This window comes from Aotus nancymaae, unplaced genomic scaffold (assembly GCF_030222135.1).
Source record: "Aotus nancymaae isolate 86718 unplaced genomic scaffold, 86718_ANA_hifiasm-v0.15.2.pri h1tg000062l, whole genome shotgun sequence".
NCBI lineage: Eukaryota > Metazoa > Chordata > Mammalia > Primates > Aotidae > Aotus > Aotus nancymaae.
Window position 1 is genome coordinate 32,879,852 of NW_026988476.1, and position 14,137 is coordinate 32,893,988.

Here is a 14,137-nt window from a genome sequence, read left to right on the forward strand (position 1 = left end):
TGGTGTGCAACCTCACGCAGCCTGCCTCCAGAGTCCACATGCTTCTCCACTACTCTAGGCTGTTAGGGTTTTAGAACTATGCCTGGCACAAAGGAAGTCCCCAATAAACATTAGTTATTGTGGCTATGAAATAATAATGTATATATTTTTTAAAAACATGCTTTGGGAGCTGTTTGAGTTTAAGGAGTTTGACTAAATCTTTAACTTTGGTTGAAGACAGAAGCTGGGTACTACTCATCTTGTATCCAAGAGTTCTTGGGACACAGTGAGCGCCTGGTGTAGAATAAGGACTCAATACATATTGTTGGATGAAGGAATGAGTTTTTCAAACTACTGTATTTATTAATATATAACATGGTAGCACTTTTGGGGAAGGTTGGTGCTGATTGAACTACAGGGAACCAGGCCATGTTTGACCTCCTTTGCCCAACCCTTTGTTTTCCAGGTCACTAAAGGGCCATGATTCTCATAAACATGTTAATTGGTCTACTGTCATTGCATAATCTCCATTCACTGGCTCCACTTCTCTCATCACCCAATTCCAGATAACCGCACCCAAACCTGGCTCACTCCTTCTATACACACGTACCTGGCCCATTAGACGTTAGGCTTTTCCACACACTGGAAGGTTCCCTCTCTACCTTGTCCAAGATCTAGTCTCTACCTGTCTGTCTTGTGCCTGCTTCCAGAAGGACTCAGACCTCCCATTTCACCCAAATCTTCATGACTTGGAGTTTCAAAGCTGTGGAATTCCTTCTTTCCTACACCTGGGCACTCAACTCATCCAACTCAAGAGCTGGCTCTGTAGCTGAAGAGTAGCAAGCTTGGGACTTACTGATCATTCTCATTAACTGGGCAAAGTCACTCTCTCTAGGTGGCAACACTTCCTCGTGCCCTTGGACAGACTCCTGGGGCTCTCTGAGCTTCCTTCAGGGAAGTTGTATTCTTCCTAGAGCCCAGAGATGGGCCCAGCACATACATGCGCATGAAATGCACTAAACTTTGTCACACACAAAATTCTGCCCAGAATATCTGAGCCCCCAATAAACACAAAGTTATGGGCAAATCTGGTATACCTGGCTTCGACCAGAGTCCTGTGAGCAAAAATCTTGTGTGGCCTTGCTCCCCAGCTTAACAAACAATTTTGTGATTGCCACCCAAATCAGCATGTGCAGGCCAAGAGGCCAAGAGCCGGCCAGGGTGTGGGGCAGGGCAAGGGTGAGGACCCAAAGCAAGCGCTTGGCCCTGGGTGAGGCAGAAAACCTCCTCCTTTTACCTCCAGTTTGTGACTCATTTCCAAGTATCACTCCCATCATTATTTCCTCCCTATCTCCTCCTCTTGCCACCCACAAACCAACTTCCATTTACCGTCTTTTCCCCATGTGTATTTTTCAGTTTTTCCTCTACTAATGTAGTATCCATTCCCTATCTGAAATGCTGACCTCACGTTTTCTCCCTTCCCCTAACTCTCTGGCCAGAGTCAGGCTACCAGGCCCTGAACAACTCCAAATTCAAGGTGATTTTCCTTGGGTTGCCATCTTGCTCTGGCCCCATGACCCACACTACAGCCCTGTGCACATCTTCATTGAGCCTGTTCTCTGTGCTCAGAAAGGACACTAATCAGTTTGTAGTTTCCTAATTACTCAGCCTCTCATCTCATTTCTATCTTTAACCTAGACAGTTCCCTGCCAGGCTCTTAGGAATATGCTGGTAGGTTGCCTAAGCTCAGAAGAAGCAAGGGTGCCAGGCATCCTGGGACATGTGAGTCTTACTTCAGAACCATGGTCTGACATGAGACATGTGCAGTCTGAGGTCCATGATGAGACATTTTATTTATTTATTTATTTATTGAGATGGAGTCTCACTCTGTCACCCAGGCTGGAGTGCAGTGGCATGATCTTGGTTCACTGCAACCTCTGCCCCCCAGGCTCAAGCAATTCTCCTGCCTCAGCCTCCCAAGTAGCTAGGATTACAGGTGACTGCCACCCATCCCACTAATTTTTGTATTTTTTAAATTATACTTTAAGTTCTGGGGTACATGTATCGAATGTGCAGGTTTGTTACATAGGTATACACATGCCATGGTGGTTTGCTGCACTCATCAACCCATCATCTACCTTAGGGGTTTCTCCTAATGCTATCCCTTCCCTAGACCCTCATCCCCTGACAGGCCCATGTGCGTGATGTTCCCTTCCCTGTGTCCATTTTAGTAGAGATAGGGTTTCACCAACTTGGCCAGGCTGGTCTTGAACTCTTGACCTCATGATCCACTCACCTTGGCCTCCCAAAATGCTGGAACTACAGGGGTGAGCTACTGTGCCTGGCTGAGACATTTTAGAGAGGGAAAGGTCTTCCTTCCAAATGTCCCTTGGTAGGAACTGTGGGATGGGGATGAGAATGGTTCAGAAGCCTCATACACGAGCAGCTACACTTCGGACCTTTTCGTGGTGTCGTTTCTACCTCCTACCTGTGCACATGACAGCAGCAAAGACCCAGCACTGCCCATAACGCACGGGCTGGCACCCTGTGGCATGCCACTGCTTCAGGATGGCCACGCTGCCAGTCCACTCCGCAGGGTTGGCGCCATCTGTGTAATTCTCACTCCAGTTTCCATTGAGCACCCCATTGTCATCATTGCTGTTGATCTGAAGAGAAGCCATATAGTGAAGTGTTAGAAACATCCATTTCCTCAACATGTCACATGTGGGCTGCCTTGGAAGACCCAAGGGACTGAGAAGCAGGAGAGACTTTTGACTGCATTTTACTGGGGACTTCCAGACCTTCTGGGGAGGGCTTAGGATGGAGGTTGACTCTTCTGACTACTGCTCCACTGTGAATTCATTTATTATTCTGTTCCTATCTACCCCTTACCCATATCTTCCCATCCCCTGCAAAACTGGAGCCTGGCTCTGAGAGCTTTAAAAAACACTTTAGAACAGAGGAAATTTAGAAACAACAAGACCGTTTCTCAAACCAGAGCTACACTCACCCTTTCTCAAAACATGCAATTTGGAATTAATAGAGGTGATGGCCCACACCCAGCTATTTCAGAGTTCGGTTGAGAAAACTTGTTACCCACATTCTGGCATCAGTCTCATCCAAGATGGCTTTGCCAGAGGGTCCCTCTTTCACCAGTTGCAGGGGGCAAATGTGAGTAGTCAGGGCTCCCCCTGCACAGCCTCCTCCCTCCCCGGGCATACCAGGGACCTCACCATGGCACACACCACTCTGCTTATGTAGACAGGGCTTCCCCGCAGGGCACAGTCCGTGGCTGGGTCAGTCTGGAAGTGCAGGCTCTTGTCTAGCAGCTGCAGGCAGATGTCTATGATTTTCTCTTCAAACTTCAGGGGGAGAGGCCGAGAGAGAAGGCAACCATGCTTGCCACGTGGGAGGATGTAAAAAGTAATGACCACCCCCCGCCAGTGGAATATTAACCCACTTGGAAGGTAACTATGTCAAACAGTACAACCATGAATTTCCTCCCATTCAGGTGTGGGGTTTCAAAGCTCTAGGGTCACAATTCACCTGGTGTTTATGCCCTGCACACCAAATCCCTCCCCTTCACTCCAAGATGACTATTGCTCCTGCTGGGTTGTTCTGGGTTTTTTCTCCAGTGAGTCTGACTGAAAAGTCTCCCTCCTCTCCTCTCAATCCCCACACTCTTAGAAGCCCACGGGATGTTCTTGCTACAACCACATTGCCTCTGCTTCCACACTCACCTGCTGATCCAGCTTAGCATTGGCAGCTACTGCTGAAGTGATGGTGCCAACCTGCCATGGCACCTGTGATTCACTGGGGCTCTAGGCTGACTAATTGCATATGAGTTATGGAAATTTCCCACCCAAGCCAGGCTGGCTCCTCCTGGTCCTTCAGACTTGATATGAAATCCACTCCCTCTGAGGCCTTTCCCAGGCCTGAGCCTGCTTTAGCTCCACAGCCTTGGGTATGTCCCTTCTCCTCATGAGACTCAGTTACATGATGTCGTCAAGTCTGTCTTTTCCTGCCTGAGTGTCAGCGCTGTTTCAGTCCAACTCTCTTCACAACTCTGGACCTTAGGCCTGGCACGGTGCCCAGCGCATTGCAGGAATTCTGTACCTCTTTGTAGAACAAGTGTAGATTAGTGGATTTATTCCTATGTAACACTGGACAACACAAAGAATTAGGAGGCTTCTCTGATCAATCTTCCCCAGGGGGTAGTCTGATCAGCTCACTTTTCTGTTTTAAAATTTTCAAAGGCCCCCTAGAGCCTAGAGAATCAAAGCTCCAACCTCCTTCAAAAGGCACATAAGTTCCTCCCACATCTAACTCCAACCTACCTCTCCAGCCTCAGGTCTCAATAATCCCCTGCACACCCCATCCCCACCATTTTTGCTCCAGCAACACCAGATTCCTGCATTGGGTTAAACTGTTTCCCACCATCATGTCTTTGCTCATGACTTTCCTCTACCTGGGATGTTTTTCCCACCATTCTTCACTTAGTTAACTCGGTTCAAACAGCTCCTCTCCCAGGAAGCTTCTAACATACCCCTATGCCCAGGCAAGGGCTCTTCCCCTTGGCTGTCAGAACACCCTGCCCCTGACTCTCAATCTTTACATATCCCACTGCATGATAATTGACCTGTTTATGTGTCTGAGTCCCCACTACACTGTAAGGTCAGGGAACTATGTTGTATTCATTTGCATATCTCTGGAACTTAGCACCCTGCCTGGCACTGAGCAGGCAATCAACATACATTTAATGAAGAAGAAAGACAGAAATGGCCCAGGCGCGATGGCACACACCTGTAATCCCAACACTTTGGGAGGCTGAGGCAGGACTATCACTTGAGCCCAGAAATTTGAGACCAGTTTGGGCGATATAGCGAGACCTCATCTCTGCAAAAAATTAAAAAATTAGCCAGGCATGGTGGTGCATGCCTGTAGTCCCAGCTACTTGGGAGGCTGAGGTGGGAGGATCACTTGAGTCCAGGAGGTCAAGGCTGGAGTGAGCCATGATTTTACCACTGTCTTCCAGCCTGGGTGACAGAGTGAGACCGTGTCTTAAAAATAAAAAGCCAGACAACAACAACAACAACAACAACAAAAAAAAAAAAACAGAGACAGAGGGACCCAGGACTGAGAAAGCAGCAACCCCTCACTTCTGTTTCTCACGGATGGCAGCCAACTCCCATCCAAGTCTCTCCATGATGCCCAATCTGCCCATGCTGAGTGAGGATTTGAGATGTGAGTTGGGGCCAGTTGAGGCTGCTATATCTCATCTTGGCTATAGCCACCCCTAGGCCCAGGATGGGGCTGGAAGGGCACATGTGTTGGAGTACTATTTGGGCAGGTCCAGGTCAAGCTGAGACAAGGCTCCATAGGGACCCCCAGAGTTTCCCAGTTGACAGCCGAGGGCTGATCCTCTCCCTCCCACAGTGCTCTTGGTACTGGGGCTCAGCCTTGAGAGCCCTGTTCCTTGCCTGGCACTGGACTTCCTGAAGCCCCTGCTGTAGGCTGAGTTTGAAATGAGAGGCAGGCTTTTAGAAAGGCAGGAGGTGCACAGCATTGCAATTAACATGACATTATTTTTACATACAAAGTAGCGTTTTAGAATGTGTGTAGAAAATTAATGTAGAGGAACATACACTACACTGGTGATGGTGCTTGGAATGACCTTCATGTATCCATTTTTGTAATGTTTCTTCGCAAAGCTTTTTAAACAATCATGTATTAACTTTCATCATTAAAAAGATGCATCATCAACAATACACACAAAGAGACAATAGCCACGGGGAGGGAGAAGCATTACTGTTCATCAGCCCTGCTTCTGGCTGAGATGTTCAGGGGACAAGTTGTCCTTTATGTGACAGAATTGATGGTAGGGTCAGTCATGAGGGGTTGTGAGGATGAAGTGAGACAGTAGAAAATGGGACCCCAGGGGAAAAGCAGTTTAATAAACCAAAATGCCAGGCATCATCACTGCTGTGGTGGCTTCCATGCCCTCCATCCTCACTCTCATGCTCAGTGGAATTCCTGGGTGAGGTGCCTGTAACTACCCTTCCCTTAGCTCTTGTCCAAATCAGACACGATCAGCAAAGGACAGACCCTCCCATTCCCTATGGCTGCTTCTTAAGCAACCTGGGCTCACAACACACATCTTCCTCATGCCATTTAGTTAGTGTTGGTCAGCAGTTCTAGGTGAAACCCATGTGCTCCCTGCTCCCTCCCTCCACAAGCTCAGGGCCAGGACCGGCCATGAGCAGGGCTGAGATTCACCTGTCCATAGTTCCAGGGAGATGGGCGGATCCAGTTCTTGTTGCCTTGGTAGATGAAGCCATAATCATTCATGACATACTCCTGCCTCTGGGGCTCACTGTCCAAGTAGACAGCATCGTCTAGGAACCAGAGTGGGAGGGCATGAAGCAGAAAAGTCACCTTTCCCTTCCTGTTCCATTCTCATCCCCACAGTCCCAGAGAAAACTGAGCTCTGGAGCAAGGACCCCTGGTGACACCAAGAGGGGCACAAGGTGGTGGGTCTTGGGGAGTCCACACTCCCAACACCAGCAACAGGCTCAAAATGAACATGAGGTGGAACAATAAAAATTTACCTTTGGTGGAATTTCTTGGTTTACAAAGCACATTTACATCTTACCCCCATTTTAAGGTTGAGGAAACAGGTTCAGAGTGATTAAGTAAATTGCCCAAATCACACATCAGTACAGAGCTGGAAATTTAACACAGCACACTGATTCCATATTCTGTACCTTTCTGCTACATTAATCTTGGTTGGAAAAGAGCAAACGAGACCTTAAGGGTTGGCACTGACCTCATTATTCCATTTCGTATATGTACAAAGACTTAGACACTAAGCTGTTTTTCTGAGTGCTGTTTATGATACCGAAAAGCTGGAAATAATCGATATGCCCTGTTCTTGGGGAGTAGTTAAATAACTTCAGTACGTCTCCACCACAAAATCTCATGCCATAGTGATGTAAGACGGCAAAATTGTGTACATGGACATGGAAATCTGTATGTGACATATGAAATCCAAACAGATTATGAACAATGTTTACAGCATGAATTTTTATGTATATATATTACATACTTGGTTTATATATGTATAAATTTTTATGTATATTTGGTATATATATATATACCTTCTGCCCACATGAACAGAGGGTTTTGAAGCCAATTCAAAAATATCTTAACATTAGGTTGGTGCAAAAGTCATCGTGGTTTTTGCCATTGAAAGTAATGGGGCTTGTTGAAGGTGGAGGGTGAGAGGAAGGTAAGGATTGAAAACTACCTGTTGGGTAGTATGCTTATTACCTGGGTAACAAAATAATCTGCATCAAACCAAACCTCTGTGAGATGCAATTTACCTATGCAACAAACCTGTTCATATACCCCTGAACCTAAAATAAAAGTTAAAATTATCTTTTAAAAGTTAAGAACAAACAAACAAAAGGCCACGGGAGCAGACGCCCTCTTTGCAGGGTCCTGGAACTGTCTGGAAGCTCTGCCTGACCCTGAAGGGAAGGTGTGCTCCTCAGAGGCAGCCTTGGACACAGCCTGTAGGAGGCTAGTGCAAAAGAACTCATTGCTGAGATGTATTTTATTGGGGGTTTGGGACAGTGTGGTGAGAAGCTGCAGGTTCATGGCTGAGACCACAAGCCCCCTCCTCTCAACCAGGGCCAACAGTGGCCTGAGCTACATGGTGAGTCTTCCCAGCCAATACCCTCCCATCTTGCAGCACCACAGGATACTTTAGCCCCCACCAACACCTAGGCCCAGAGTTGGGTCTCCCCAGGGGCTGGGTGTGGCACAAGCTCAAGAGAGAAGGCTCCACTATGAATACTTTTCTACCCGCTGCTCAGAAGGCCCCCAGAGAGAGAGAAAGATGAGACAAGGCAGACGGAAAACAGTCAACTGGCTCTCCTTGATCCCATGGCAGGGTCTCTTCACCTGATGGCTGATGGGTGAGCGTTCTGAGCCATTTGGGGACAGGGAAGTAGGAAGTGGTTAGGGGCAGTAGAACCCAACCAGGGCTCTAGGTCCTGACATGACCCAAGAGGGCCCCCTTGGGATAAGGTTGGGGGAGAAGGTAGAAAGAGAGGGAAGATGGGAACGAGATCGACCCCTAAGTCAGAAGCCAGACTTGGGAGTCTGGCCTCTGTTCAAAGGCACAGCAGACCCACTCTACTCCTGACCCCTTCTGCCCAAATTGTGCCCTTGTGTCTGCCTGTGCATCTAGCCCTGTCCCCAACTAGATTTAGAGATCAGGGCTTGTGGGACAGGTAGTGTGAGATATTTACTGTGGCTTTGTTTATAGAAGGAAAAAAAAACTGGAAACAGCCAGAATGCCCATAGAGAACTAGTTAAAAATATTTGGTGGATCCAAACAGTCAGATTATTGTAGCTGTTAAGAAGAATGCTCTGGGCCAGGCCCGGTGGCTCACGCCTGTAATCCCAGCACTTTGGGAGGCTGAGGCGGGAGGATCACGAGGGCAAGAGATTGAGACCATCCTGGCCAACATGGTGAAACCCTGTCTTTACTAAAAAATACAAAAATTAGCTGGGTATGGTGGCATGCACCTGTAGTCTCAGCTACTCGGGAGGCTGAGGCAGGAGAATTGCTCGAACCTGGGAGGTGGAGGTTGCAGTGAGCCGAGATGATGGTGCCACTGCACTCCAGCCTGGCGCCTGGCAACAGAGGGAGACTCTGTCTCAAAAAAAAAAGAAGAATGCTCTGATAGGAAAATGTGTCCACAGTTGAATTGTTAAATAAAGAAAAAAGCTGAAGAATGGTATGTACTACATAATCTCACTATAATCTCACTTGTGGTATGTATTGTAGAATCACACACATGCACACACATACACAGAGAGCCATATATATTTGATTAAGCATAGAACACTTTTATAAAACTATAAAACAAGAAAATGTTAAAGGTGAATGGAATCTGGAAGAATAGAACTGCTGTTGAATGGAACTTAAGAGATTGGGAGGCTTTACTTTTTACTTTATACTTTTTCTTTTCTTTTCTTTAACCCTTTGCTTCATTCCATAAATAATGCAATGCATTCATTACTTTTATAATGAGAAAATTCTACTTAACTTAGCAATATATGATGAAGGTAAAGGTTATTCACAATCAAACTTAACTGTAACAGTTTTTCTGGTTAGGCAAAGATGATTCGGTTTATAACTTGAAAATTCTAAATAAGCAAATGAATAGCAAGGTTTCCTGCCCTAATTGTTGGTAGTTGGGGTGGATGCTGAGTGCAGGGAATTGGGGAGGCTCTGGGTGGCCTGGGAGCGGGGTCTAGAAACCCTTGAGCCTGTCTCTCTGGTAGCACTGACAGAAGAGAGATGAGGGCACCACATGGGCACCCTGCCTTACCTGGGCACCAGGGATTGAAGAGCAGGATGAACTCCCCGAGCTGGTAGGCTGTCACAGACCCCTGGAAGGAGTCGACGTGTATTTTCAAGAGGTACCGACCCACGGCCGCCGTGGGAGGAGCACACAAGCTCACCTCCGTGGAGGTGTCCCCATTGGTCTCCAGCCAGGCGATCCAGGGGCTGGGGCTGCCATGGCTTGCCAGGCTGAACACAGCCCGAGTCCCTAAAGCCAGGTCTGGCAGCGGCCCTGGAGGAAAGGAGAGCTGAGGCCCTCTATGGCAACCTCTACAACCCCGAAAATCCCCTCCCACACACACAGCCCCTGTGAGTCAGCTGGGGTTCTTACCAGTCTCAACCACGAAGATGATGTTGTCCTGGCCTGGCTGGAAGCCCCGGTTCCTGAAGTACAGGGTGAGGCTGAAAGCCTGGCCCCGGCGAACGAGGAGATGGTCAACAGTGATCTCCTCCGTGTGGTGCTGCACATTATTTCTGGAGCTCTGGAGGTCTGTGAGGGCCACTTCTAGTCCTGTAACAAGGCAACCAGGGGTAGACAAAAAAGTGAGGTTGTGGAGCCAGTCCTATCTACCACTTACTAGTTCTGCAATCTTGAGAAATTCACTTAGCCTGAGCCTCAGTTTCCACATCAGTAAAATAGAGTCCATAAGATCAGTCTGCCAGAGTTAGGATGAGGATTTCATGAGGCTCTATGCATGCACGTTCCTCTTTCTTCCTTCCTTTCCTATCTCTCTGACCCTCTATCTTCTTCTCCCTTACACCCTCCTGGAGGGGCATGGTTTTCTGCCTCTGTCCAAGTCCTTCGGTAGAGCTGGCAAGTTTCATTGCTCCCTTCAACCTAGCATGGCTTCAGATTAACACCAGCATCCACTTTCTTGGACTCAAGTTAAGAGTCTCACTTGTCCCTGTACTAGCCTCCAGGTCTGGGGAGCAACTCTCTGGTTTAGCTGCCCTGGGGTTAACTTTCCCTGGGCTAGCTGCTCTTCTTTTAGCCATCTGCTCTCTCTCTGATCACCATAGGCCATGTGCCCAATGCCCTAGGAGCTTGGATGCTGATGACAAAGAAATTTCCATTCCCAGCCTTTTGGAGCCTCTGCTAAAACACAGAGTGACCTCACTAGTCTCCAAGTGTGCCTCTACCAGAAGGGGTCTATTTTTGACTTCTCCATGTTTGACTATGGTTCTGCTATGGTCCCAGTCATCTGGTGGGCTCACAGCCTTTAAATCACAATTGGCTCACGCATCTCCTTCTCAGCCTATGCCCATTCACATGTCACTAACTCTCTTCATGCCTTCCATTAAAACATCGTTGGTGTCTATCCATCCTTTTTCACATTCCAGTGTTTTCTCCTCATACCTAATGACCATAATAGCCTCTACGAGGTCTCCTGCCTCCTGTCTCTCTCCCCGCATCTCCCATCCCTTAATGCATTATCAGATTACCTTTCCTCAAAACAATTTAATCATGCCATTCTTTTGCTTTACAAGTTCTGAGATCTCCTACAGGCTACCTTATAAAAGGCACATTCCTTAACTTGACACAATTATTTATACTTGGCTTTAGCTTATTCTTGCATTCTCACTTCTCAGCGTTGCCCCTCTCCTCTAGCCAATCTATCCCCAAGCAAATGCCTGTGTTTGTATTTGCTGTTAAAGCCCCTACTCAGAATGGCCCCTCACTCTAGCCAGATTCCACCTGTCCTCCAATACCCATCTGCTCCATGAAGCCTGCCGCAATTGGCCCACCCTTCTTTCAATCACCTACTGACTGATCTATACACTTAACTGAATTGTTCATGGAGAATTTTAACTGCTTAATTGACAAGTTAATTTACATGCCGTGCTCATTTGTTCATTTATATCAACAAACTTACTAGCGTAAGGATTAGGATAAGGTGTTCAGATGTTTTCCTTAGTTACTTTTTTGTCTGTCTTTTGCCTCTAGATTTAAGCCGAAAAGTACAGAGACCTAGCTGCTTTGTCTTGGTTGTATTTAGACTTTTTAAAAGTGAACCAACACATTCAACAGAATCCAACATTCTTTCATGATAAAAATACTTAACAAACTAAGAATAGAAAGGGACTTTCTCAACCTGATAGAGCATTTCTATGAAAAATCCACAGCCAATACTATACTTAATAGTAAAAGACTGGATGCTTTCTTGCTATGATAAGGAACAAGACAAGAATGTCTGCTGTTGTCACATCTGTTTAACATTCTACTAGAGGTTCTAGCTAGGGCTATTAGGCAAAAAGAAGAAACAAAGAAAGAAAAAGAAAGAAAAAAGAAAGGGGGAGAGAGAGAGAAAGAGACAAAGAGAAAGAGAGACAGAGGGAAAGAGAAAGGGAGAGAAAGAAAGAAAGAAAAATAATAATTCAAAGACATACAGATTGGAAAGAAGTAAAATTGTTTCTATTTAGATGTGACATAATCTTGTATATAGAAAATCCTAAGGAACCCACCAAAAAATAGAATTAATAAATGAATTGAGCAAGGTTGCAGGACACAATATCAATATACAAAAACCAATTGTATTTTTATACATTTGCAAAGAGTAATCTGAAAATAAAATTATGAAAATTTAGTAAATTTAATAAAAGAAGTGCAAAACCTATACCAAAAAGCATCATTGAAAGAAATTCAAGAAGATCTAAATAAATGAAAAGACATTCTATGTTCATGGATTGGAAGGCAATATCACTAAGATAACAAGTTTTTCTACAGATTCAACAAAATCCCAACAGCCATTTTGTAGAAATTGACAAGTGGATCCTAAAATTCATATGGAAATACAAGGGATCCATACTAGCCAAACAATATTGAAAGGTGAAAACAAAATTACAGGAGTGGCACTTCTTGATCAAGGCAATGTGGTAGTGGTATAAGGATAGACATATAGATCAGTGGAATAGAACTGAGAGTCTAGCAATAAGCTCACATTTTTAATCACTTGATCTTTGACAAGGGTGCCAAGACAATTCAAAGAGGGAGAGAATGCTCTTTTCAAAAAGTGATGCTGGGACAACTGGATTTCCACAAGGAAAAGAATGAAGTTGGATGCATAACTCACACCATTTATTAAAAATTAATTCAAAATGGATCAAAGACCTAAACATAAAAGCTAAAGCTATGAAACTCCTAGAAGAAAACATAGAGGTAAGTCTTCGTGATCTTAGACTAGGCAATGGTTTCTTAGACATGAAAACAGAAGTACAAGCAGTGAGAGAAAAACCAAATGAATTGGACCTCATTAAAATCAATAACTTTTTGGCTTCAAGAACATCATCAAGATAGTGAAAAGAAAACCCACAGAATGTTAGGAAATATTTGTAAATCATATATCTGGTAAGGGACTCATATCCAGAATACTTTTTAAAAATTAATATAACTCTACAATAAAAAAGACAACTCAAATTTAAAATGGGCAACTGACTTGAATATACATTTCTCCAAAGGCGATATTCAAAAGGCTAGTAAGTACATGAAAATATGCTCAACATTGTTAGACATTAGGGAAATACACATGAGATACCATCTCACCTCTACTAGGATGACTATAATAACAAGTGTTAGTGGGGATGCAGAGAAATTGGGATCCTCATATATTGCTGATGGGACTGTAAAATGGTGTAGTACTTTGGAAAACAGTCTGGTAGTTCCTCAAGATGTTCAACATAGAATTACCATGTGACCTAACAATATCTCCAGGTATATGTGGCCAAGATAAATGAAAACATGTTCACACAATACCTGAATAATGATAGCAGTATTATTCATAATAGGCAAAAAGTAGAAACAACACAATTGTCCATCAACTGAAGAACAAATAAACAAAATAATATATCATACAAAGGAATATCATCTGACTGTAAAAAAAAAAAAAAGAATGCTGAACATACTAAATATGGATGAACCTTGAAAACATTATGCTAAGTGGAAGAAGTCAGACATAAAAAAAACACATGTTATATGATTATATTTATACCAAATGTCCAGAATAGGCAAATTCATAGAGACAGAAAGTAGATTAGGGTTTGCTAGGGGCTAAAGAAAGGTGGAATAGGATGTGACTGCCAATGCGTATGGGATTTTTTTTTGAGGTAATGAAATGTTCCAGAACTAGATAGTGGCAATGCTTGCAAAACATTGCGTGTATATGAAAAACCACTGAATTGTGGACCTTGTAAGGGTGACTTGATGGTATATGAATAATGTCTCAATAAAGTTGTTATAAACAAATATGAACCAAATCAACAGTGACAAAATACCCTAATAAGTATTAAGCTTTATCTTAAATATTTTTGAGTGCTTTTGATTACTTTAACACACATCTTTTTCATAAACTAGTTTATTATTATTATAAAAGAAATTCAGCATAATGATCAGCATATTGTAGGTACTCAGAAAGATTTGCTAGGTTGAATAGAATTCTTTCTTTTGCAAAATCACCCTGTACTTATTTCAGAATTCAGATTTAAGTAACATCTTATTGAGGGCCTGTCTACTATGTGCCAGGCACTGTGTCAGGTACTCTAGAACAGTTATCTCATTTAATCTTCATCACATCCTGGGAGGGACCAAATGCCATGTCATCCGTACATGGATATGAGTAAAACAAATTTCCAGTGGGTTAAACGTCTTGCCTAAGGTTAAACCAAGATTCCTGACCACAGTCCAGTGCTCTTCCCATCACCCAATAGCTGCTGCCCACCCCCCCGTTGGCTTTCACTCATGTTCAG

At 44.6% G+C, this 14,137-nt stretch overlaps 1 protein-coding gene across 1 annotated transcript in view; it reads right to left on the minus strand.

Moving 5' to 3' along the window:
• TGM5 (transglutaminase 5) overlaps window positions 1-10,810 on the minus strand; it is a 30,108-nt gene extending 19,298 nt beyond the window's left edge. Inside the window, exons 1-6 of the mRNA XM_064365719.1 lie at window positions 10,679-10,810; window positions 9,729-9,960; window positions 9,384-9,629; window positions 6,256-6,374; window positions 3,213-3,341; window positions 2,468-2,645 (exon numbers count right to left, since the gene is read on the minus strand). Of these exons, the coding sequence (XP_064221789.1) occupies window positions 2,468-2,645; window positions 3,213-3,341; window positions 6,256-6,374; window positions 9,384-9,629; window positions 9,729-9,960; window positions 10,679-10,810 (1,036 nt within the window). The remainder of the gene's footprint in view (window positions 1-2,467; window positions 2,646-3,212; window positions 3,342-6,255; window positions 6,375-9,383; window positions 9,630-9,728; window positions 9,961-10,678) is intronic.
• Window positions 10,811-14,137: the final 3,327 nt, after the last annotated feature.